The 24,418-nt window shown below is 42.5% G+C and overlaps 4 protein-coding genes and 1 long non-coding RNA gene across 7 annotated transcripts; 2 read left to right on the forward strand and 3 right to left on the reverse strand.

The window, feature by feature from the left end:
- Window positions 1-100: 100 nt before the first annotated feature.
- On the reverse strand, window positions 101-7,795 carry olfml2ba (olfactomedin-like 2Ba). Its single transcript, XM_056414013.1, has 8 exons — window positions 7,396-7,795; window positions 7,006-7,269; window positions 6,662-6,769; window positions 5,193-5,354; window positions 3,792-4,020; window positions 2,262-3,233; window positions 1,259-1,435; window positions 101-1,170 (listed from the first exon to the last, which is right to left on the reverse strand). The coding sequence occupies exons 1-8, from the start codon at window positions 7,561-7,563 to the stop codon at window positions 557-559; spliced, it is 2,694 nt and encodes an 897-aa protein (XP_056269988.1). The 5' UTR covers window positions 7,564-7,795; the 3' UTR covers window positions 101-556.
- Window positions 7,796-8,513: 718 nt separating this feature from the next.
- LOC130194273 (torsin-1A-interacting protein 2-like) lies at window positions 8,514-12,378 on the reverse strand. 2 transcript variants are annotated; one of them, XM_056415204.1, is made up of 8 exons: window positions 12,299-12,378; window positions 11,815-11,892; window positions 11,596-11,697; window positions 11,432-11,500; window positions 10,915-11,088; window positions 10,257-10,388; window positions 9,964-10,062; window positions 8,514-9,841 (listed from the first exon to the last, which is right to left on the reverse strand). In XM_056415204.1, the coding sequence occupies exons 2-8, from the start codon at window positions 11,849-11,851 to the stop codon at window positions 9,078-9,080; spliced, it is 1,377 nt and encodes a 458-aa protein (XP_056271179.1). In that variant the 5' UTR covers window positions 11,852-11,892; window positions 12,299-12,378; the 3' UTR covers window positions 8,514-9,077. The 2 variants fall into 2 exon arrangements, with proteins under 2 accessions (XP_056271179.1, XP_056271177.1); XM_056415202.1 differs by having other exon boundaries at window positions 11,596-11,700.
- Window positions 12,379-12,473: 95 nt separating this feature from the next.
- On the forward strand, window positions 12,474-16,043 carry LOC130194272 (torsin-1A-interacting protein 2-like). Of its 2 annotated transcripts, XM_056415200.1 has the most exons (8): window positions 12,474-12,640; window positions 12,788-12,910; window positions 13,014-13,187; window positions 13,505-13,603; window positions 13,693-13,824; window positions 13,949-14,071; window positions 14,172-14,222; window positions 14,324-16,043. In XM_056415200.1, the coding sequence occupies exons 1-8, from the start codon at window positions 12,562-12,564 to the stop codon at window positions 15,097-15,099; spliced, it is 1,557 nt and encodes a 518-aa protein (XP_056271175.1). In that variant the 5' UTR covers window positions 12,474-12,561; the 3' UTR covers window positions 15,100-16,043. The 2 variants fall into 2 exon arrangements, with proteins under 2 accessions (XP_056271175.1, XP_056271176.1); XM_056415201.1 differs by lacking the exon at window positions 12,788-12,910.
- A 488-nt stretch (window positions 16,044-16,531) lies between these two features.
- LOC130193420 (uncharacterized) lies at window positions 16,532-16,972 on the forward strand. The gene is made up of 3 exons (XR_008831648.1): window positions 16,532-16,605; window positions 16,696-16,827; window positions 16,952-16,972. It is a non-coding gene; the product is annotated as an uncharacterized LOC130193420 (long non-coding RNA).
- Window positions 16,973-22,537: 5,565 nt separating this feature from the next.
- Window positions 22,538-24,216, reverse strand: LOC130194055 (chemokine XC receptor 1-like). Its single transcript, XM_056414933.1, has one exon. The coding sequence runs from the start codon at window positions 24,214-24,216 to the stop codon at window positions 23,218-23,220; it is 999 nt and encodes a 332-aa protein (XP_056270908.1). The 3' UTR covers window positions 22,538-23,217.
- Window positions 24,217-24,418: the final 202 nt, after the last annotated feature.

Consider the following 24,418-nt stretch of genomic DNA (forward strand, 5'->3'; position numbering starts at 1 on the left):
TTCATGGTTTGTCTTTTCCCCCCACAGTTGAATCCATATACACAAGCTATAATTAAAGCCACTTTAATGTGATTATTGAAACAAAGGAGACATTTTCTGCTAGTATTTACCAACTTTATTGCCGTTTCTTCAAAAGCAGTCTGATATGGATGGGCTAAGTGCTCTCCCAAGACAAAGGTGTGATGTTACCACACAGACGGCCGGCGGCATATGCAAAGAACAATGAAATACAAAGAATCACGTGTGTAAAAGAAAACCCAGAAACATGGAATTTATCCATGTAATCGGGCAATTTGGTGAAAGAATAGCTCTCCCACGAATTGGTTATGTCATGAGAATTGTTAAAGCTTTATTTGACCCGAGACGTGAGCTGGTTCCGACACCTTTCTACGTTAATTTAAATCAAGCTCATCGTTTCATCAATTTCAGATACAAATTTAAACAAAAGCAGAAAACCCTTCAGTATATTTGTACATTTGGCCCTCGTTGCTCTCCGTACTGAAGGCCGTGTGGACTGATCTACAATCCATTCAAACCTTAGTTAACTTTTTAAAAACTACGGGTCAACAAAGGCAAACTTAATGTTGTATGTGACTTGGTGTCCGTTGTCCCACGCGTACAAAACGCCCTCTTTGGGATTGTAGTCGATCTGCGTGGTGTAGCTGTAGTTGTTGGTGAACGGCATTCTGGGAGTCATCTGAGTGTTCGTGTGCGTGTCGTAGGCGTATTCCAGTTTGGCGTCCCTCCGGTCGTGGCTGTCAACAGCGTAAAGGACGCCGCACACGACGAAGCAGTTCCCGTAGTGGTTCCTCCTGAGCCCGGTTCTCCAGGTGGTCTCCCTCTGCATGCTGAGGTCTGAGGGGTCCAGTCGACTCAGGACGATCACTTCCTGCAAGAAGCCCTCTTCGTCGTGTGCCGGGTAGACGATCCACAGGCCGCTCTCGTCCACGGCCAAGTCCACATCCGAGTGGCGGCCCCACTCCCACGGCGACGACGACTCCTCGAGCAGGGCGTCGTGCAGCATGGTCCAGGCGGCCACGGAGCGCCGGCGCAGGTCGAACTTGATGATGTCTCGGGAGAGGGCGCGGTTGTAGAAGAAAGCCCCGTCGTAGACCACGTGCCCGGTGCCGATCCAGTTGTAGGGAAGCTTGTAAGAGTTGGTGAAACGGCCTGGAAAGGATACAGAACAGCGGAGACTCATGAGACTCCCTGGAAGCAAGAGGACAACAACGAGTCATCTTCCACTTCTGCCTCTCACCTTGTTTGAAAACCTCCAGGTTGCGGAACTCCAGGAGATTATTTCCGTAGAAGAAGTTTGTGACGTAGATTTTGTCGTTATCCGACTTCGGATCCTTCATCCACGCTCCTTCTTTCCGGCCGTAGGTGTTGTGAGTTACTGGCTCCGAAATTGTTGCCAAAGTGTCCTCGCACTCCCCTGGGAAAGAGGATTCAGAGACTGTTTATCCAAACCTACGTCTGAAAATAATGAGAGGCTTTTTATTCTAACCAGCTTTTCTCACGGAAAGGTTGAGGTTGCCACGAAGGACCGAGAACTGAATTACAAAGTTTAGAGAATTCACAGGACAGTGTTTTTTGGGCATATCTTTGGCGGTAAACTCTTATAAGGACTTGACGAGATGGTTTTTGAATCAAATGTCTCAACAACCAATGGATGGATAGACACGATATCTTATCCAGACAGCGACATTCACGGTTCCATGAGGGTGAAGCCAGCTCACTTTGACGATCCCTCGCCATGAGGTTGCCATTTGTGGTTTTTAGAGAAACGTCTCCACCACGATTGCATGGTTTCCCAGTAAATTATGTATAGATATCCAACGTGCCAGGAATATGAAACCCACCTTCTTTTACCCCCTCTCTTCTTGTTCTTCAACATCTAGCGGCAATATTTTTTTATAAAATGAACATTGACATTCCTCATGAGCCTCATTTCCTCTTTGTGTTTGTTGTGGATTAGAACGCTAGCCTGCATGGTGACAAGTCTACCTGCTGAACAACAGCATGTGAGCACGCTGACTCAGCACTGAGCTGTGAGGATACCGTCTCACAGCCGGCAGTTTGGACTCATTGCACCTTCCTTCCCATTTGACAATCAACACGTCTCGCACTGTGACGGCTTTTCTTTGGAAGCGTGAATGCATTTGCTTTTGATTTCATGAATAGCGCAACAGACTTCCGTTCATTTTAAACATCACTCGATAAACATTCGATAAGTCTTCCCCTCATTCGACTCAACTCACCAGGTTTCCTCGAGGGAGATTCCTCCTGTCTTTGCATCGGCTCTTCTAATCCCGGGTGTCCCTCCTCCCCATCTTCCTCTTCCCAGCTGATTTTGTATTTTTGTTTGACTTGAGCAGCCTGTCTGGTTGTGGTGGTGGTGGCAGCTGAAGAAGGGGTAGTCACAGGTGTGGTGAGAGGCAGGAACGTGGGGGGAGACAAAGTCATCGGCCTCCGCGTGGTAGGAGGCAAAGTCCAAGCTGGAAAGAAGGTGGATTCCGTTGTCTCTCCTGGTGTGGAGGCCTCCGGTGTGGGAGCTGTGGTGCGGCGTACTGGTGCTGAGGTCAGGGCAGCATGGCTTGTGATGGTTACACCGGAAGACGGAGCGGTAGCCAAAGCCTCTGTGGCGGTATTTGGCGTGTGTGTTCTGAAAAGAGCTGCAGTGCTGCTGGGAATGATTTGCATGTGTTGGCTCACCTCCCGGGTCGAGGTGTCCATCACCGTGGTCGGCATATTCCTCGCCGTCAATGCCGGTAGGACTTCTTTTGTGACGGTATTTTCGGACGGTTGCGTCGTGTTTATTGTCGTGTTGGTTGTTTCCTCGGCGGTGATGCTTGAGGAAGTGCCAGAAGGCTCCTCCGTCACAGGGATTGGCCCCTGAGTGGTTCCAGCAGTGACTCTCTGTGTGGGAGCGGTTGGTCCCAACGTGCCGCTTCTCTCTGCGGACGCGTGACTCTGTATATCTGCGGACGCGTCCGCCGATGTGGCTCCACCTGCGTCGACAAACTCTTTGGGAGTTTTTGAGGTGGGCTGAGCTTCTTTCGGTTTTGCCGATTGGATGTTTTTTGTGGAAGCGTGCAATGGACCGGTTGTCTTTGGTTGGAAGGATCTCGGCCACGTCCTCGTCTTGGGGCGAGGGACTGCGCGTTGTAAAAGATTCTCCTCAATGAAGATGTCAATCAGGCCATCGCCACTGAATTCATTGTACTCAAACACTTGTTTGGGGAAAGGAAAAGGAAAAGATTTGGTCAAATATATACAGTTAAAGGAAGATGCTTTTCCAGCATCATTTTTATTTATTTTTCATTTTCATTTAGCTGACGCTTTTACCCAAAGCAACTTACAATCATATAAGTCTCTTTGGAGACACAGCTTCAGGGTTAAGTGTCTTGCTCAAGGACACTTCGACTAGGGCAGGGATTGAACCACCAACCTCCTGATTGAAAGACGGACCTGCTAACCACAGTTGCCCTTTATATATATATATATATATATATATATATATATATATATTGGATGATTTATATATAAAAATAAAAACATATATAAATCATCCAAATTGTTGCAATTGTATCTTAATCTGTGTCTGAAATCATTACATTACATGTCATTTCAAATCAAATCATAAATGAAGTGCATGCAAACAGAAGGTTTACTTTTTAAATGACCACTTGTTTATCACACGACTGAAATGTGTGGATGTCAAACATTTCCTGAGAAGGTTTTTATAGATTTGTTAATATTTTTCCCTTAAGCTGAGGGTCTACACTCACGGTTCTCTCCAGGCTCCCCGTCGTCCGCCACCATCGGATCTGGCTCCGATTTATAAAAAGTCATCCCCCTTATGATCATTCCATTGGGGCCGGTCTTCGACACTTGAGACGTCTCCTTGTTAGCCACGTTTCTGAGAGTCACCCGAGGTTTAACTTCAATGATACGAGCAGAACCATCTGTCTTTAGGAAGGATGGGTTTTCCCCAATAAACTTCTTCTCATATTGTACCTGTAGGTGGACACACAGAACTTCTATGAGGAAAGAACATTTACCAGTGCAACCAAATGCAGTGAGACGGATACATCAGTTGGATTACATGATGGTCCAAGGAGATAGGAGAGAGGAAAGGAGTTTAATGTGAATGCACTTTCATCCTACCAAGAAAAGAAAAGCAATAATAAAAAACACAAGTTATACAAGCGTTGCTCTGGTGGACATCAAGCAAACTTAATTTTGGAACACTTGGAGAAACCTAACGAAATAAAATGTTTTGTTCCAGGGACACATTACTTTTGTTTGGCTTGTGAGTTTAACAACAAACAAGAAGTCAGACAATCAGACTTTAAGTAAGCCAAGAGTTTAGCCAGAACTAACTTTTTGGGGGGGAAATAAATTGACAACAAGCAAATTGTAGGCATTACCTCCTCATTGCAGTGGCAAGAAAAGTAGGACAAAGTCAGTTTGTTAACTGGGATTGATATTTAAAATGGACATTTTGAGTAATATGTTATCTTAATTTTCTCTTCTAAATAAGTTTGGTTACCCCAGGATATGTAATCATGTTACTTGTAGAGCAACTTTTTTATTGTATCTATGTAGCCATACTCAGCAATTTAATTGGTGAGCGCAATGTTATTATTACTAATAAATGATAAACAAAACTACATAGTGCAACCCCAAGTTGCAATAAACTTGATGTATCCTTTAATAAAGTATCAACTTTTAATTGTTATTAATAACCTTGTTTAATGCTTCTTACAAGTGCTCCAGTGAAGCATATTACATGTGGAAGTCACTTGCATGTGAAGCCCAGGCCCACCCAGTACTGAATGACCTCAATAACTCTTTCACACATTTTTATTGAGGAGTCGATGATGAAAGAACACATAATTGCTGTTTTTGATTTGAAGGTATGGAAGACTTCATAATTCTTTTGCAGTCTGGGCGTCAACATGTGAACCCAATCACTCCGTTTGGATGTGTTTCTCTCCTGAATTCAGTAAGTATGTTGGGATTATGTGGCAAGTTAAGAGCATCCCCATTTTTGCATCAATAATTACCAAAATGCAAATGTAGTTATTACTGTGTTATTATGATACAGTAAAATAAAAAACTGATGCGTTCATAGTTTATCCCTTTTCTTTACCTCTGCATCCTTGTGATATTAAGATGCCACTTACATCTGGGTCTGGATATGCTGCAGTCCTGCTGGCCTCACTTGGTTTCTTCTGGTCCGGATGCCGGTGCTGAGGAGGGGTGGGTGGGCTTTCAGTCGCATCCGCCTGGATATGAGGGCTCTCCTGGGGCTCCAGTTCAACCGTGGTGTAGTTCAGAGCTACTGCCTTCATGCCGTTATGGACAAAATTGACATATTAACAGAAATAGTTTGTATGTTTTCGTGAAAAATTGGCAGCCATAATGACTAACAGAAGGAAATCTGTTTTCAATGCACACATTTTGAATTGTCATAGTATGAAAAGATCATAAAAGATAATTTTGCTCTATTCAAGTGTCCCAGTAAATAATTAAAGTGTGATCCAGCATGAAGAAATAAATAATAATAATTATTATTATTATTATTATTATAATTATTATACCAGGACCCGAACCTGCAGCAGCTACATGGAATTCAGCTGAAAGTAATTTAATTATAAGCTCTCTCTCTCTCTCTCTCTCTATATATATATATATATATATATATATGTATATGTGTGTGTGTGTGTGTGTGTGTGTGTGTGTGTGCTAGAGGGACATGCAAAACCTGTACTCTGTCTCCCTTAACTTCCCAGAATGCTAAAGAAATGCTGGTGACGTAACAACTTGAACCTTTTCCCATGTCATACCAGGACAGGCACAGCTGGAACTAATACAAGTAAGAATGGATACCCTTGATTTATCCATTAATTGTATTACCTGCAGCTGTGTTCTCCATGCCATGGACATCTCTGGGAACACGTTTATTTCAGAAGCCAAAGCATCTTTTTCTCCCAAAATGAACTTGTCGCACCGCAGCTCTCTGCACAGCCTGCAAGTATGTTGCACGTAACTCTATGCAATGTTTTGAATTACACCACTGTTCAAATCACTCAATGATTCATTACCCCTAGAGTGACACGTATGAAACATTTTTGGTGGCAACATATGATTTTGGACCGTCTGATCCAACTATAAACAAATTCACAGTTAAGAATTAAACTGTTAATTGCTGTTCGATTCCTGACTGAACACATCTGCACTGTACGTTTTAAACCATTTAATTTAAACTGAAACATTTATTCAATAAAAAAAAAAACATTCTACATAATTTAATAAACATTTAGTTAATATTTGCACTTTCATAATAAAAAATAAAAAACGGCACAGTAATTTACTAAATGGGGAAAAAAGACCAAAGAAGGTATTGTGTTAGTCCATTCTAAACAGGTCAGCTATTAAGAAGGGTCCACAGTGAGATAAACCTCCAGTGTGATGGGAAGTCTGTGCACTCCTTCCAGGTCCAGCCCCTAATAAATTTGAAAACTGGCCCAAAGAGTGTTTTACTGGACACAGTAAAGACCCCAATATAAAACGCACCTGTTCCCACATAGTATAGTATACCAACATATTTGCAGTCATCTTTGCACACTTCGAAAGTACACTGGCGCTGTACCTTCTCCATGTTTTCCATGCGACCCAGCAGCTTATTGGTAACGGAGTGCAGCTTCAGTAGATCCATCCCATAGAAGGATCCCTCCAGCAGCTCGAGGATAGTGGAAAGCTAGAAGGATCAAGTGGATTCCGTCAAAGGGCTTTAACGATTCAAGACATGCCACATGTAGGTCTATCCCCAGCTGCATCCAAACTCAATCTCCTGAATGTGATAACCCGAGATATTCATAAACACCAGTGATCCATGATCCTTTCAACAACAACAACAAAAACAATATGGCGCAACAGCCTTAATTGGCACTGGAGCATGTCCACTTAGGATCGAGGGACCGGACGTCACTTCACCTTGACGTTCCCTCTTCCAGCTTCCCTAAGTGTTTTCAGCCTGAACTCTCCCTCGCACGGGTTGACTGCTGACGGAGGCGCGATGCAGGCGCACTTGCACTCTGGTCCAGATGTGATAGTCTCCACGCTGAAGAAGTCCTGCGCAGTGGCGCTCCCTTCTTCTATCCGCCGGCAGGCGCTCCTGCTCAGGGGTCTGACAACACATTTACACCGACAGTCAGAGCCTTCCGAGAGGGCTTTCACTTTGTCATAATCACCCAGCAGCTACAAAGAGAAGAGGACGGATGAATTTTCCACCACGCTCAATGAAAAAACAAAACTTTGAATTGTTACGCATAGGAAATGATGACATGTCCATAAGACACGTGAAGAAGGGATGTTTCCTCCTACCTTAGAGAGGATGCTCTCCTGGGCATCTATCTCCTCCTTCCGCCTGTGCTCTTGCTCTGCCTCGCGCTCAAATTCGGACCTGGGATCTGCACCCCAGGTCTTTGGCGCTGCAGAGCACCGTGGAAAAAACGCACAACACAGGACGACGGCGATGCATAACTTATACATGTTGTGAAGCCCACGGAGCACCGGCGAGAGACGTGATGTTGCAAGTGAGCAAGCAGGCACAGCCTGCCACAAATTACTTTAGCTGCCAAGAAAATGTCATAGCCCCCAAAATTGGAGAGGTAAATCCAGAGGAGCCATCAATTAGCGAGATTAAACTTTATAGCGCGATGTCATCGTGTTCATTGTCAGTGAATGCAGAGAAACCGTGCAGCCTGCGAGGGAGCAGCCGGCATCTGCTGCTGGAGCCGCGCTGACAGGAGGCAGACCTGATGAGACGGGCGAGGAGGAGTTACACTGCTTCAAAGACCTTCTCAAACACGATGGAGAAGCACAATTATTATTAGTGACGGGGGTGGGGGTGGAACTAAATGCATTGAAAGCGCATACCTCATCTGGATCTTTCCTTTTAGATTCAATTAGGCTTTCAATGTTCTAATCTAAAGGATATGTTTGAGGTCGAATATAAAGTAACCTGTTGCATATTGATTTGTTGCGTCTCGGTGTCTATACAACCACCCGGTTTCAGATGTGCTTGTACTGCCCCCTGGCGGCAAAAAACATTCACTTCAATAACTGGAGGAAGTTGAATGTCTTATGGATTGTACTCGCGCCCCATGTGGCCAACCGCGGCATTGCAGCGTTGGTAAATTGGCACCTGTTGAACACGTCGTTAATTAGTAGCAGCTGTGCGCATGGTGCATACAGCTTCTGGATGCTAATAATCAAAGTAGCTGTGCCACGGGTTTTAAATAGCTTTCTTCTTTTTCTTTCGGTTGCCGCGGCATATTCTATTGTGTTATTGTTGCGTAGTTTCAAGCACACGCGTTGCTCTTTTATTCATCAACTGGACACCAAACCGTGAGTAAGCTGCCAAGTGAAATTAACTTCAGTTTGTTGTGCACCAAAGGACTTAATCTAACGTTAAATAAAGAAGCCTTAACAACGACAACGCATTTTAAATTACCTGTTTATTTACACTTTAAGGCACATCCAATTCCTTCACTTGTTTTCATCAAACTGCAGCGTGATCATATACAGCTTCTGTGTGATGCGTGTTCATGTGAATATAAAAAGGAGCATGGTGAGTACGATTAAGTCACCTGGTGCCATGTAGAGTTGAGTACTGCAGAAAAAGATATTTGTCATAAAAATAATGTGTTGTGATGCCAAAATAATAGCTCTGTCTTGTAGAGATACACAAAAGCCCCCAGTTGAAACTGCAATATATCTATAATTACATTTGATCAAAGTACTTAAAGAATAAAGCACTGAGATTAATAATTTCTTTTCTTTTACAAACACCCAAAGTATAAGTTTCATAATACCAAGTGTCCCATTTATACTTGATTCCTTAATCTGTAGTGAGCTTCATTATTATCAATTGTAAGAAACTGTAGGGTGTTTAAAACCACTGCTTCTGGCCTCAGAATGACAAGTCACCCAGTGAGATATCTGCGAGATCAGTGGTAGTTAAGTGCTCGGACTAAAAGTTCAAGAGTGACTATAGATGTCCCCTAGCACCCTTCACGTTCTATCCTTTCCTCGGCTGCCACAGGCAGAATGAGATGAGAAATACGACTCCACAGTCCACTGTACTTGTCAAGGTCCATCCTGTCAAAAGAGACCGGGTGGCCATCGGAGAGGAACTTCTTCTGCAGCTGGTCGTCCACCAGCTCTTCCACAGTACTCAGACGCGTCTCGGCAGGAATCTCCTCTTCCTCCCCCAACAGTACTGTGAAGATCAGACAAGTCTTCTTATAGGCAGCGTTCTCGTGGTCGCAGTAGCGATAAAAAATCAGAGTGGAGCCTGGAGGTAGCTCCTCGAAGCGGTGAATGACGGCAACGGGTTGGTCTCCTTCGAAAGCTCCCTGCAACTTGCTGTCTATGTCCAGTTTGACCTGGTCGCTGTCCTGGCTGGCTTTGCTGGCTCCGTCGATGTCGAGGACGGAGCCGTTGAGAGAAGAGGAGAAGGCGAAGGCCAGTCTCTGAGCCAAGCAGTGCAGCGTCTTCTCACCTCTGTGGCCTGCGGTCAGGATCAGACTGACCGGCTCTGTGGGCTGGGCTGTTTGGAGGTGCCTCAGCATGTGGATCTTGCTTCTCTGCCAGAGCGCTGCACGTTGATTGGGGAACTGAGTCTTTACCTCTTCCAACTGCCTTCGGAAGGTGTCTATTTGCCACACTCCATCTTTCTGAGGTGGAGACTTGGTTTGGAAGAGATGCGGCCACAATAAGGCAATCCCTAACCCCAACAAACCGACTGCTATCAGGTATGTCATTCCTACGGAGAGAAGGCACATGTGTCACTTAGAAGTTATTCAGAACGGTTATTTAAACGACAACCACGGAGATGGTAAGGCTATAAATGTTTCTAAAGGGGATATAAACATATTGATAAATTACCACGTTTTCCATTAATGGTCGGACCAATGTTTTCAACCTCTTCATTTGTCCGTGTGGGGTCCGGTATATCCTCGTCTTCCTTCTCCGGGGAGCTCTCATCTGACAGATGGTAGAGGAAAAAAACAAACTGGTTAGCAAACTTGTGCAGCTACATGTTCATGCTTCCAGTGAACCACACCTGTTGTGTAGCACTGGAACGCCCAGAAGCTCAGCACCCCAAATCAGAAAGCTAAGGGGGAAAAACAAAACTGAGACTTTCAGTCATTTTAAAATTTCTGAAAAGTCCCAATCACCCTCTTCAGCATCAGGGTTTATGGCGTTGGAGTCTGGGGTTTCCTCATCATCGGGTCCATCTACTTGATCATCATCCTTTTTGTCATCTAGGGTTGTGTCTGGTGCTTTCTTCTCTTCAGGGGGGTATTCTCCTGAGAACACAAAAGGGGTTCAAACAGTTGTTAATCTCTGTAAATGTTACTAGTCTTTTTGGTATGAAAGTCACTCTTTGTTGTTTCAACAGACTTGGACTCCTTGCTGAGTTGCCATGGAGCACGTAAGTATCATTTTAAGATTAAAATAGAAGAAATGTGAACCTGCCCTTTGCTCCTGGGAATTGAATGTACAAAAGAGCATGAACACAGTTAAACAGCTACTGAATACATTACAGCAAACTAATGCCATACTGTGACTGAAGGTAAGTTTGTTTCATGACATCCACCTGCATGCTGCAGTGAAGAGTGAGGAGCATCATAAAAGAACGGCTGTAAACAAAGCCACCGACTTAGGAGGCTGTGCACACTGCAGGAGATGCAGACTAAGATGGATTTGGACAAAAGGCTGTAGCAATCTATTCTGAAGTGAGTAAATATAAGTGCCGTGGCTCTTTGACCATGTGAATACCAGGGATAATAACATAGAAATCACTTGTTATAACACTTTGACAGGAACACTTACTTGAAATCTCCGCAGTCATGGGCTTTTGCTCATTTCTTGGCATCTCTCTCTCGTAATCACCACGGCTTCCTTCTTCAGGGTTGCTGTTATCCTTCACATTCAGCGCTGTGTGGTCTTCTGGAGGTGAAGATCTTTCTATTGGAGGCACCATCCCCTCTTCAGCTGAAGTACTGTCTATAATAAAACAAGATATTAAGTGTCATCTAACTAAATGGCTAATGTTGAATTTTTCTAATTAAGAATCCTATTTTCAGTTCTATTACAGATCTCAAGGAAACCTTTGGTCTTACTAGTTAATTTACAATGACTTTACGTGAATAATTGTATGATTCATTGCGAAATGGATAACAAGGCTCACAAACTAATGTAAGAGCGCAATGGAATTTAACAACATTGGGTTGAGAGCAGATAAAACAATGAACATTAACACACTACTACAGTCTTCTTGGGCATGACTGTTGGTCTTTTATTGATTGCTCGATGGAAATGAAACACTGCTGTATAATTATATACTTGCTTTTAACGTCGGGCTGCACCACATTGTCGTTGTTAGTCTCTTCATTTGTGGATGTGGATAAGGTGGAATCTTTTTGGGTGAGACGGAGACCATATTTGATTAGACTAGTAGATGCAGACAAAGATTATTATTATTATTGACCTTGCTTGTAGAGCTAACGTTACCTTCTGAGGGTTGCAGCTTTACAATATCGGTCTTATCCTGTTTGCACTCATCAAATGATGAGACATTAGCCATATGTGTGGACTGAGCTTCTGGTCCCTTGTCTTCTGATAAAAAAAGAAGTACATGGCATGTAAATTAGACCACTGTGCTCTTTACCTTTAGTAAATATACTATAATATAACCAGTCTTTTTGTCATTCGTGTTTCTAGTAACGTTACCTGCTGTGTGGTGGTGATCTTTTTCTTGCTCTGCCATGTCTTTGGATAGGGACACGTCACTCAAGAGATGGTTAAAATCTGTAGAAAAATACAACTCTGTATGAAGCACCTGTTGTTTACACGAGAGCATTTAGCGTTATCAGTTTGACAGATGTTCAAAGTCTGAAGTAAACGCTTCTTGACGTCACAGTTGGAAATATTGAATTGTCTGTTTCAAGAGCGCCGAGGTTAGCTGATATCTGGCCGATCATTTATTGAAATTGCTGCGCGAGCAAACTGAAAATAGAAACTAACATTAGCTCGCTGAGAGTGAACGAAGCTAATAGTACATCTGCCGTAAAGCGTTGATTAGCTCCCAACTTGCTAACGATGTAAGTGACAGACGAGATGGCGGTTACGACAGTTGGCACGGCTGAGTCTATAAGGACTGCCTTCGTGTAACTTAAATAACATACACAAATGTTAAATGGTTACTAATCCTTACCGCCCCTTCGAGCACATAGCCGTGGAATAGGTCCAGTGTAACGCTTCCTTGTCCGTCACAAATATTCCCGTCGGAACGTTGAGCAGCAGCCAGTGTTTCCAAGGGAATGTCTAAACGGTGACATTTCCGGACATCGACTGCGTCCGCTCTCGAAATGGTTCCCCTTAACAATACAAGGAAGTAAGGGAAGCTTATCTGCTAGTAAACGCGATGTTTCGTCGTATTAATTAGTTTATGTTGCCGTAATTTCCCGAATTACCACAATGGATTCCAGGGTGTCTGAAAATATCGTCTCTCGCCCGTTGAGGCGGTCGACGAGGCAGTCATCGGGCACCGTTAAAGGTAAGCAACGGGACTCGTTAACAAATGGCTAGTTTAGCCATCCGAGCTAAACAGGGCACATAGTTTAACGATAAACCCTCCTGAATTTATGCTGGACTTCATTTTGCTCACTTCAATCGACAGTAAAATGTCTTTATGCTCCTCTAGTAGTGACTGTAGAACCGACCACCAGGGGTCCTCTTAAGAGAATCAGAAAGGGGTTAAAAAACCAAGCTCCTGTCCCAGCTGTCAATGGTTCCAGCGATGTGGAGACTGGCTCAGACGATGACGGCAAGATCCTCCAATTATAAGTGTTTACCTAGTTACGACAGTTGTGTTAGTCCTTTGTCAAGTCGGTGTGAATAATTTGAGTCTTTATTGTCCCATTTCACAGATTCCCCGAGCAAGAAGAGCCGGACAGAGACTGAGAAACCAGTGGATGAAAGTGGGGATGAGAAGAAGATGGATGTCCAGGAATCGGTTGAAGATCTCGAGAAAAATGAAGACCTCGAAATGGATAATATACAGGATGCCTCTTATGGAACTCATCAACGAACAACATACTTTGGTAAGGACTGCAAACTATTTAAATGTATAATATCGTATTCATCAGTTTGCCTGAAGAGACTTCATATTGCTTGATGTGTCACCAAAAGTTCACCATTTAAATGTATATCATGAACAATTATATCAAACTTAGAAAGGCAGCACCTTCTCGCACTTGAGAAGCTGTAATCTGCAAATTTGGTATTTTTGCTTTATATACAATCTATCGAAAGGATATTTTTTATTGTTATCAACGAACACGTCAATCAATCACTCTGACACTTTTTACGATCAGATCTATATGTTTTTATCTAAATCAAGGTTTTCTCTCTGATTCAGGCAACCGTGGCAATATAAATGTATCCCCACGAGTTGATCTCGGCCACAGATCCAGTCTTGCTATAAATGAAGAATCGGACTGGAGGAAAACCAAGAGTGGTAGGAAAAGGCTATAGATTGATTCTGCATGGGAAAGATTACATCAGGGAATGTTGACAGTCATCCTAATCTGGTTTGTTTGTTTTCAGTAAAACCATCAACAAAGGAACCTGTAGCTCCCACCAAGTCTGCCGCACGAATCAGACCACCAGCAAAAAAACACGATGTGTCGGTCACCAGCATGGCCGACTACAAGAGGAAGATGGAGGCCAAGGCCACTGGTATTGTACACGTTTGTATTTAACCAGACTGTATCTACAAACTTGCGTTGCCCATCTGTCCAATGGATTCACATCTGTCAAATAATGATCAGATTTGACTGATTAACTCTGCCTCACCTTTTAGGTATACCAACAGTTAACCATCACGTCCCTCGTGCGTACCCAGCCTCGGAGAAATCCTACACGACGCGCCAACGTTCGAATAACATTCCGAAACAAAGAGAAACCACTCAGTACGAAAAACAAGGTATTGCAGCTTCAACTGAATATTTCACTCATTAGCAACATCTAGAGTAGCTGTGACATGTTTGACATGGATTTAATGAGATCTTTTGTTTTTTTACAAGGGATTAAGAAAACTGCTGTTATCAAGAAAAGCTCTGGATATTCCTGTCACGGTAAGATATCGTTGTTTCAATTGCATTATCGCCACATCCAAAGCTACTTGTTTTTCATTATTTGCAATACGACGTGTGAATATGGCCTTGTGTTCCTCCAGGATTCATTTGGTGTTTATGGCGTTTGGTTCTCCTGGTGCTGCTCTGTTGGACCATCTGGCTGTCGTACAAGTTCATGCCTAAACTCATGACTGCAGATAGTGGAACGCCCCCATCCATAAAGCCAGAAACATTTGCTGATCATTTGGCGCTTCTTGAGGCTCGGTTCCCAAATCAGTGGCCTGCGCTGTGGAGGAAGAGCAAGATCCACCTGGGGAGGCACCTCCAAACAGCCCATCCCACCGAGCCGGTCAGTCTGATCTTAACCGCAGGCCACGGGGCTGAAAGGACACTGCACTGCCTTGCTCAGAGGCTGGCCGCCTCCTTCTCTTCTGTCCTTAACGCCTCCGTCCTTCACATTGACGGAGCCAGTAAATCCAGCCAGGACAGCGACGAGGTGAAGCTGGACATCGACAGTCAGTTGCGAGCAGCCTTTGAAGGAAACCAACCAGTGGCAGTCATTCATCGCTTCGAAGAGCTCCCTCCAGGCGCCACCCTCATTTTCTATCGCTACTGCGACCACGAGAACGCTGCATTCAAGCGAGTCTTCTTGTTGTTTACTGTGCTGCTTCCTCTAGATGACGTCAGGGGTGACCAGAGTCTGAAAGAATTGGAGGAGAACGTGCACGACTATGTCAAGGAAAGGCTGGTGGACTCGAGCAACCGAGCCGGCTACAATGACATGGACAACGACAAGTTTGGGGGACTGTGGAGCCGCATCTCCCATCTCATCTTACCTGTAGTGTCTGTGAAGGAAGTCGAGCAGAAAGGATGCTGATGACCCACGCTAGGCACCAACGAGGATGTCCGAATACCACTTTGGACCAGCCTCATCCTCCTTGGCAGGAGCCATGCACCAAAGACGCAACATGTAAATATAGCGTGTGGGCTGTTTTTCACATATAATTATGAGTTAAAAGTATTCACCGTCGGAGATGTGGTTAGACTTGCGCTGCAGTCTTAATGTTGAAGATTTTGTTTAACTGCTCTCAAGATGTCAAGCACTGAGTGTTTATACATGCATATATATTATATAGTTTGATGTTTTTCTTCTGCATTTTTACTCGTCTAAGAAGAGCTTTTTGTGAACGATCAGCATGGATAACACTTGGTCCTTCTTTGGAGCAAACAAGGTAATTTTCCTGGACTTCATTGTTTTAGGAGAAAATGTATATTTCCTATTCTGCATTGATTGCTGGTTAGCTTTGTTGTTGTGTTTAATGTCCCCATGGAGATGTGTGTCTCATTGTTCATTTAATTCTCTTGTTTACACAATTGGATTTGCACTAACATTTTTGCTTCATTTGTCCTGATCGAGAGTGCTGGCTTTTATTAAGAACAATATTTTAAATTCTTAGTTTTTTCAGAATGTGTATATTAGTGATATGTTATCTTTCCTAGATTGAAATATTATTTTTATGACTGTATTGAATATAAAAGGCTCTGTTTTTTCCTACTGTTGAAATGTCAACTTCAAAATATACAGCTTCTCACTAAGTGATTTTAATTTGTTAATAATAATTGAAAAAAATCAAATGTTACTAAATATTCAAGTAAAAAAAATGTGCCTTAAACACTCGTATAGAGAAGATTGGACTATATTTAAAACGCGCAGACATCTTTTGATATCTTCATAACCCAAACAAGTTTTCTTGCAGTTCGTTCTGATTTGTGGAAATTAGAACTTCAAAATAAAGGAAAGTATTCTTTCCTGTAATGCCACTCATTCCTCTTTTTGTTATCACTGACATTATTATTTTTTGCTCACGTAAACGTGTGCATATTTTCAATAAAGATTATTTTGATAATTATAAAAGTTAATAATTGATGTAACTAACTGTTGTGGTTTTTTATTTATTTATCCGGAGCATAGTTTCTGAAACAGGCAAAGTAAACTCATGCACAAACTTTCCGGGTAATGAGGAACCAATGTTTTGAGATTTGCTTATGCTTATGCTGCAGGACCCGACTCCTTATCTCTGCTTTGTTTATGTTGCCGTAATTTAGAAGATGGATGTCCAGGAATCGGTTGAAGATCAATTATATCAAATTTATTTTTGCTTTATATACAATCTATCGAAGATATATTTTTATTGTTATCAACGAACACGTCAATCAATCACTCTGACACTTTTACGATCAGATCTATATGTTTTATCTAAATCAAGGTTTTCTCTCTGATTCAGGCAACCGTGGCAATATAAATGTATCCCACGAGTTGATCTCGGCCACAGATCCAGTCTTGCTATAAATGAAGAATCGGACTGGAGGAAAACCAAGAGTGGTAGGAAAAGGCTATAGATTGATTCTGCATGGGAAAAGATTACATCAGGGAATGTTGACAGTCATCCTAATCTGGTTTGTTTGTTTTCAGTAAAACCATCAACAAAGGAACCTGTAGCTCCCACCAAGTCTGCCGCACGAATCAGACCACCAGCAAAAAAACACGATGTGTCGGTCACCAGCATGGCCGACTACAAGAGGAAGATGGAGGCCAAGGCCACTGGTATTGTACACGTTTGTATTTAACCAGACTGTATCTACAAACTTGCGTTGCCCATCTGTCCAATGGATTCACATCTGTCAAATAATGATCAGATTTGACTGATTAACTCTGCCTCACCTTTTAGGTATACCAACAGTTAACCATCCGTCCTAGTGCGTGCAACGCCCCTCGTGCGCACTCAGCCCTCTCGGAGAATATTCGCAGCCGACGCGCCACGCTGTTCGATAACAAAGAGAAACCACTCAGTACGAGTACGAAAACAAGGTATTGCAGCTTCAACTGAATATTTCACTCATTAGCAACATCTAGAGTAGCTGTGACATGTTTGACATGGATTTAATGAGATCTTTTGTTTTTTTACAAGGGATTAAGAAAACTGCTGTTATCAAGAAAAGCTCTGGATATTCCTGTCACAGTGACGGTAAGATATCGTTGTTTCAATTGCATTATCGCCACATCCAAAGCTACTTGTTTTTCATTATTTGCAATACGACGTGTGAATATGGCCTTGTGTTCCTCCAGGATTCATTTGGTGTTTATGGCGTTTGGTTCTCCTGGTGCTGCTCTGTTGGACCATCTGGCTGTCGTACAAGTTCATGCCTAAACTCATGACTGCAGATAGTGGAACGCCCCCATCCATAAAGCCAGAAACATTTGCTGATCATTTGGCGCTTCTTGAGGCTCGGTTCCCAAATCAGTGGCCTGCGCTGTGGAGGAAGAGCAAGATCCACCTGGGGAGGCACCTCCAAACAGCCCATCCCACCGAGCCGGTCAGTCTGATCTTAACCGCAGGCCACGGGGCTGAAAGGACACTGCACTGCCTTGCTCAGAGGCTGGCCGCCTCCTTCTCTTCTGTCCTTAGCGCCTCCGTCCTTCCTTAACGCCTCCGTCCTTCACACGGAGCCAGTAAATCCAGCCAGGACAGCGACGAGGTGAAGCTGGACATCGACAGTCAGTTGCGAGCAGCCTTTGAAGGAAACCAACCAGTGGCAGTCATTCATCGCTTGACTCTTGACTCCTCCAGGCGCCACCTCATTTTCTATCGCTACTGCGACCACGAGAACGCTGCATTCAAGCGAGTCTTCTTGTTGTTTACTGTGCTGCTTCCTCTAGATGGCGTCAGGGGTGACACGCCAGGGTGACTGGAGTCTGAAAGAATTGGAGGCGTGCCCGAGAACGTACGACTATGTCAAGGAAAGGCTGGTGGACTCGAGCAAACCGAGGCGGCTGCATGACATGGACAACGACAAGTTTGGGGACTGTGTGGGCGCATCTCCCATCCCATCTTACCTGTAGTGTCTGTGAAGGAAGTCGAGCAGAAAGGATGCTGATGACCCACGCTAGGCACCAACGAGGATGTCCGAATACCACTTTGGACCAGCCTCATCCTCCTTGGCAGGAGCCATGCACCAAAGACGCAACATGTAAATATAGCGTGTGGGCTGTTTTTCACATATAATTATGAGTTAAAAGTATTCACCGTCGGAGATGTGGTTAGACTTGCGCTGCAGTCTTAATGTTGAAGATTTTGTTTAACTGCTCTCAAGATGTCAAGCACTGAGTGTTTATACATGCATATATATTATATAGTTTGATGTTTTTCTTCTGAATTCTTCTGCATTTTTACTCGTCTAAGAAGAGCTTTTTGTGAACGATCAGCATGGATAACACTTGGTCCTTCTTTGGAGCAAACAAGGTAATTTTCATGGACTTCATTGTTTTAGGAGAAAATGTATATTTCCTATTCTGCATTGATTGCTGGTTAGCTTTGTTGTTGTGTTTAATGTCCCCATGGAGATGTGTGTCTCATTGTTCATTTAATTCTCTTGTTTACACAATTGGATTTGCACTAACATTTTTGCTTCATTTGTCCTGATCGAGAGTGCTGGCTTTTATTAAGAACAATATTTTAAATTCTTAGTTTTTTCAGAATGTGTATATTAGTGATATGTTATCTTTCCTAGATTGAAATATTATTTTTATGACTGTATTGAATATAAAAGGCTCTGTTTTTTCCTACTGTTGAAATGTCAACTTCAAAATATACAGCTTCTCACTAAGTGATTTTAATTTGTTAATAATAATTGAAAAAAATCAAATGTTACTAAATATTCAAGTAAAAAAAATGTGCCTTAAACACTCGTATAGAGAAGATTGGACTATATTTAAAACGCGCAGACATCTTTTGATATCTTCATAACCCAAACAAGTTTTCTTGCAGTTCGTTCTGATTTGTGGAAATTAGAACTTCAAAATAAAGGAAAGTATTCTTTCCTGTAATGCCACTCATTCCTCTTTTTGTTATCACTGACATTATTTTTATTTTTTTTGCTCACGTAAACGTGTGTATATTTTCAATAAAGATTATTTTGATAATTATAAAAGTTAATAATTGATGTAACTAACTGTTGTGTTTTTTTTTTAAATTTTTATCCGGAGCATAGTTTCTGAAACAGGCAAAGTAAACTCATGCACAAACTTTCCGGGTAATGAGGAACCAATGTTTTGAGATTTGCTTATGCTTATGCTGCAGGACCCGACTCCTTATCTCTGCTTTCAGGAGACCTTCAGATGCTGAACAAGATCGAACCATTTCAAAAGTAGTTTACATTATAGCAATAATAGGTTTATTTCTATAGCTGCTGCACATTTCATACACAGATCTTCATAAATTAAATAGTTATCTTGAGAGTAAAATGATCAGAAGATGGCTGTAAAAACAATAATACAATGTGTTTAAAAAAACATTTGGCACACATCTATCTTGTGCAGTTGCATGCAGCATAACTAGGTTGGCATATATAGCCACAGTGTAAACATTTGAATATGTACAACACAAGTTGTATTCTATTTTAAATTCCACAGCATAATGATGCTTTTTAGTTTTATAGTCTACAATGTGATACTTAAGTGTTTTATAATAATACATATTATACTAAAGTTGCCAATGGTCCAAAGGAGGGTTGTCTTTCTTTGAGACTGGCATATTAGTGAAGTGTCAGTGAGTCACGTACTAATATGAAAGTGACGATGTTTTTCTTTAACTGATGTAGCTTATGGTTGACTTTTTAAAGTTAATGAAGAAAATAACTACAGATATGTTTATATTTATATCGTATCGTTGAATAGTTAAAAATAAGTACTTACCTTTTGATCCATAAGAGGAGCACACTTTTTGGAAGTTAAGTATTTCAATCAAGATCAAAATGCAAATGTCATTTTTCTCACTAGCATCCAGAATATGAACCTGCTTTTATGAATACATTATGAGAGTGGCAGAGTGTAGGTCCCACCATATTTTAAGAGTACAGAATAAAGCTTTAAAACCAGGAAGTTTGAACTGTGCAATCAGCAGCCGTTCAATTATTCACTAAGAGCTGAATCAGAATTGTTAATGTGCCAAGTATGTGGCACATACAAGGAACGTTAGAGGTGAAAGGTACATAGCAATAGACATATAATAAAAGTTCTTGTAGGGTGAGATCTCGGTGCTGATGGACCGTAGCCTCCTGCCACAGGGAAGGGAATCGAACAGTCACAATCTTCCATGCACAGTTCAGGTTCCTGGAGAAGTCATGGAGGCGGTGGCTGCAGCGTGCAGAGGATGGATTCAATGATGGAGGAGTAGAGGATGGATTCAATGATGGAGGAGTAGAGGATGGAATCAATGATGGAGGAGTAGAGGATGGAATCAATGATGGAGGAGTAGAGGATGGAATCAATGATGGAGGAGTAGAGGATGGATTCAATGATGGCGGTGTAGAAGTGCACCACCATGCTCTTGGGCAGGTTGAACTTCTTCAGCTGCATCGGGAAGAACATCCTCTGAGCCTTCTGGGTGATGGAGCTGATGTTCAGCTCCCACTTGAGGTGCTGGGTTGTGGTGGAGCCCGGGAAGGACTCCACAGCATCGATGGAGTCTCAGAGGCTGATGGGGTGGGCGGGGCTGCGTTGTTCCAGAAATCCACAACCCTCTCCACTGTCTTTAGAGCGTTGAGCTCCAAGTTGTTTGTTGTTTGTCTGCAGGTCACCGGATGGTCAGTCTCCCACCTGGCGGACTCGACCACACCAGTGATGAGTCCAATGAAGGTCTAATCAAAAGCTACGTGATTGAAAGGTGTGCCTCGGTATCTAGTTTTCGGAAGTTCAATAATTAGCTGAGTCATCGACCGGAATGTGTTCACAGCTGATAGATATGCTATCTTCCTCAGAAACATAAAAGTGGATCATCATGTATAAATGCATGTTTTAGATAGATAGATAGATAGATATATACTTTTACAATACCAAGGAAAAAGTTCAGCAGTCAGCAGCAGCAGAATAAAAAATAAAAAAAAAAAAAAAAAAAAAAAAAAAAAAAACAGGCACAGCAAGAGTAGGTGATCTGAGAGGAGAACTGCCGTCGGCAGAATGTTCTCCTGTATCTCTCCTCTCAGCGGTGGGCGGGAGCAGGAGAGCGTAAGTACTCTGAGACTCCTGGAGGTGTGATGGAGGGTAGTCCGGGTTGTCCAATATGGACACCAGTTTGTTCATGGACCCCTCCTCTCTACCTGTCCACCAGGTGCTCCAGCTGGCTTGATGGGATGATCCAGCAGCCCCAACTGATGGTTGTTAAGGTAGTAGTGTCACGGCTCCGATGCTGCTCCCCAGACCCGGGCAAGAAAGAGTGCAGCACACTGGCCGCACACGACTAGTAACCTACTCCCAGCATCTTGCTTGCACAAGGCACGTTGAGCTTTCGCTTCAAAAAGTCCGACTCATCTTCTTGTCTTTTGGCGTTGATGTTGGTGTTCAGTTCAGGTATTCCGGGTCTGGGGCCCAGGTACTTGTACTCCTCCACTCACCCCGTCCACGTCCACTCCCAGACACTCCTTCCTCCTGACTGTATGACTGTAGATATGAACGTTGGGACACATGTTTATAGTCACAGTACATCACTATTTGTTTACATATTAAACAACTGGGATTCAGGCTGCAGTTTCTGGATATGTGTGTATATTTCTCTTTTTGGGATGTGTAGATTATTGCTTTTGGAATTATGTTAAATCGTGTCTCCTGGTTGAAAGTCTTGTTTTATTCATCCATGCACACTGAGCTAAGCATTTCCATGATTTATAGATTCTCCCGGCAGAAGCAGGCTGAGTCATGAGGTCAACAGACTGACTTTATGATCCATATTGCGTACGGAGGGTTCCTTAATTAAATGTTCTTATCTTTGCCCGTGAACACGAGGGGACATTTATGCCCTGTGTGTGTTCAACATGTTGTATCCTTCTTATCTCCACCCAGTATCCATCGATGTTAGTATTTCAGAAATATAATATATAGCCATATGAGGGTTTTTTCAGATAGAGATACTTAACTATGAGTGAATGTAACTCCAGCAAATATCAGCAGTTTGACCTTAACTCTGATAATGAAAATATCTGATAATGAAAATATAGTAAATATATTTTGATTTGTGTATAATCACCGGAAACTATTAATTGTTTTGTCTTCATCAGCTTAGAATGAGCCCCTGTTTATATATGTTTATGTGATATGTAAAACATTAACACGATTGTACACGCTGCTTTTGAAAGGAAATGTGTTTTATTTATCTTTAAAGAGAGATACAAAATAGTTAAAAAAACAAGATATATATATATATATATATAATAAACATGTACTGTATGTAATATTTAAAAAACAAGATATATATATAAATATAATAAATATGTACAGTATATACGCTTTACACTACATATCAACATTCACCCTAACACACGAAGTGGACATTAGATTCCGTAGAGATGCACTTTTACCATCAATGGACATCTCAACCACTTGGTAGAGACTTATAATAAAAAATCTGGTCAGTTGAAAAAAGCCATTGTGTTTTTTATTGCACAGAGGGACTCAAAATGTCAAATATGTTTACATTGATTTTTATTGGGTGGTACCATTACTGGACTAAATGTACTGACATTTGCAACAGACTGTTAATGACACATTGTATTAAATTCGCAGAATAAATCTTAATTAAAGTGATAATTGAAAACATCCTCACAAAAGAGAGAGTAGGCATAGTTTTAAATGAACATATACTGTATACTATTATGGATCCACTGTAACTAATTCATTATATTTTTACGTCTATAAAAAGTGTGACTCTCTTTAAAGTGCCAGTACGTGAATGTATGTAACAATTAAAGATTAACTGTCCCATACAAACTATATAATATGAGGTTTGACACGGACAGGATAAATAGATAAAGTCCAAATTTAATAATGAGTGTAGATTGCTACAAACTAAAAAGTATGAACCCTGTATTCCTATATTTCGATACAATGGATTTGATGAAGTACACACTGGACTTCAGCAAATGGCATACTTCATCAGCAACTAGACTAGAGCATCGATGCACGTGAGATGTTCTGCATTCTGACCTGCTGCTCGTCAGCCGGCCTTCGAATGAACAATCGGAGCAGCAACGACTTCAAGTGACTCCTGAACTTCACCCCGACAAGCGCGTAAAAGACAGGGTTCAAGCAGCAGTGGGAGAAAGCAATGAGCCGGCACACGCAGAACGCGTAGTCCAGATTGATACTTGTGTCACAGTTATGGAATGGCGGTACCACTTTGTCAGCCAAAACCCTCAGAAAGATGACCACGTTGTACGGCACCCAGCCGAGGAAGAACACCGCCACGATGCAGAAGACTAACTTCACGGCTCTGTTCTTTGTGTGCGATCTCGTTCGTGTGATTTTCCACAGTAATTGAACGTGGCAGAAAGTCATCACTGCAAACGTGACCAGGAAGAAAATGTTCTGTTGGAAGACACCGATGCTTTTCCACAGGGGGGATTTGTACTCGCAGCCCAGGGAGTGTTCACCGTTGTGAGGGATCGAGACAAGGGAGCTGTAGAGCAGGGAGGGAATGGCAGCTCCAATGCTGATTATCCACAGGAGGAAAGACACATACACCCCCGTGCTGAGTCTCAGGCTGGACAGTGGGTGGACCACTACCAGATACCTGTAGATGGTCATGATGGTCAGGAAGAGGATGCTGCTGTAAAACCCAGTGAAGAAGACAAAAGTCACTACTTTGCAAAGGGCCTCGGAAAACAGCCATCCCCAGATGTGGTAAATTGCCCAGAAGGGCAGACCGGTGGTGAAGACGAGGTCAGAGATGGCCAGGTTCAGGATGAAAATGTTGGTGAGAGACTTGAGGTTTTCGTACAAAGCAAGGATTACAAGGACGAGGAGGTTTCCCGTGAGGCTCAGTGCGATCACAACGGAGAAGAATACAGGGATGGCGATGGATCCAAACTTGACCACTTCCCCCTTTTCACAGACTTCATCGTCATAGAACTGGTCATAGTCGGTGTCATTTAAAGTGTGATTCATTGCCGTTCAACTGGATTCTAGAAAGTAGAAAAAAGAAGACAGGATTAGTTTGTGAATTACTGCAGGCTATTTCAAGTCATGTCATTGGTAAATCAAAAATCAAATATAGACAAAAAGGGTAATTAAGAGTAATAAGAAGAAACAAGGTATTTGTCCATGTCACACTGGAACTCCTGAAATAAAAGCGTAATAGTTTGTCACT

This window comes from Pseudoliparis swirei, chromosome 5 (assembly GCF_029220125.1).
Source record: "Pseudoliparis swirei isolate HS2019 ecotype Mariana Trench chromosome 5, NWPU_hadal_v1, whole genome shotgun sequence".
In the NCBI taxonomy this organism is placed as follows: Eukaryota; Metazoa; Chordata; class Actinopteri; order Perciformes; family Liparidae; genus Pseudoliparis; species Pseudoliparis swirei.

What these genes read in the sequence shown, in the direction of transcription:
- olfml2ba (XM_056414013.1), bottom strand. Translation starts at nt 7,563, where the DNA reads ATGTATAAGTTATGCATCGCCGTCGTCCTGTGTTGTGCGTTTTTTCCA. An exon ending in AGGAGAGCATCCTCTCTAAG is followed by an intron (nt 7,270 to 7,395) that starts GTAGGAGGAAAC and finishes TTCTCTTTGTAG; the next exon opens with CTGCTGGGTGATTATGACAA. An exon ending in CAGCATATCCAGACCCAGAT is followed by an intron (nt 4,021 to 5,192) that starts GTAAGTGGCATC and finishes GTCCACCTACAG; the next exon opens with GTACAATATGAGAAGAAGTT.
- LOC130194273 (XM_056415202.1), bottom strand. Translation starts at nt 11,851, where the DNA reads ATGGCAGAGCAAGAAAAAGATCACCACCACACAGCAG. An exon ending in AAAGCTGCAACCCTCAGAAG is followed by an intron (nt 11,501 to 11,595) that starts GTAACGTTAGCT and finishes TCACCCAAAAAG; the next exon opens with ATTCCACCTTATCCACATCC. An exon ending in GACCATTAATGGAAAACGTG is followed by an intron (nt 9,842 to 9,963) that starts GTAATTTATCAA and finishes TTCTCTCCGTAG; the next exon opens with GAATGACATACCTGATAGCA.
- LOC130194272 (XM_056415200.1), top strand. Translation starts at nt 12,562, where the DNA reads ATGGATTCCAGGGTGTCTGAAAATATCGTCTCTCGCCCGTTGAGGCGG. An exon ending in GATGGAGGCCAAGGCCACTG is followed by an intron (nt 13,825 to 13,948) that starts GTATTGTACACG and finishes CTCACCTTTTAG; the next exon opens with GTATACCAACAGTTAACCAT. An exon ending in CTCTGGATATTCCTGTCACG is followed by an intron (nt 14,223 to 14,323) that starts GTAAGATATCGT and finishes GTGTTCCTCCAG; the next exon opens with GATTCATTTGGTGTTTATGG.
- LOC130194055 (XM_056414933.1), bottom strand. Translation starts at nt 24,216, where the DNA reads ATGAATCACACTTTAAATGACACCGACTATGACCAGTTCTATGACGAT.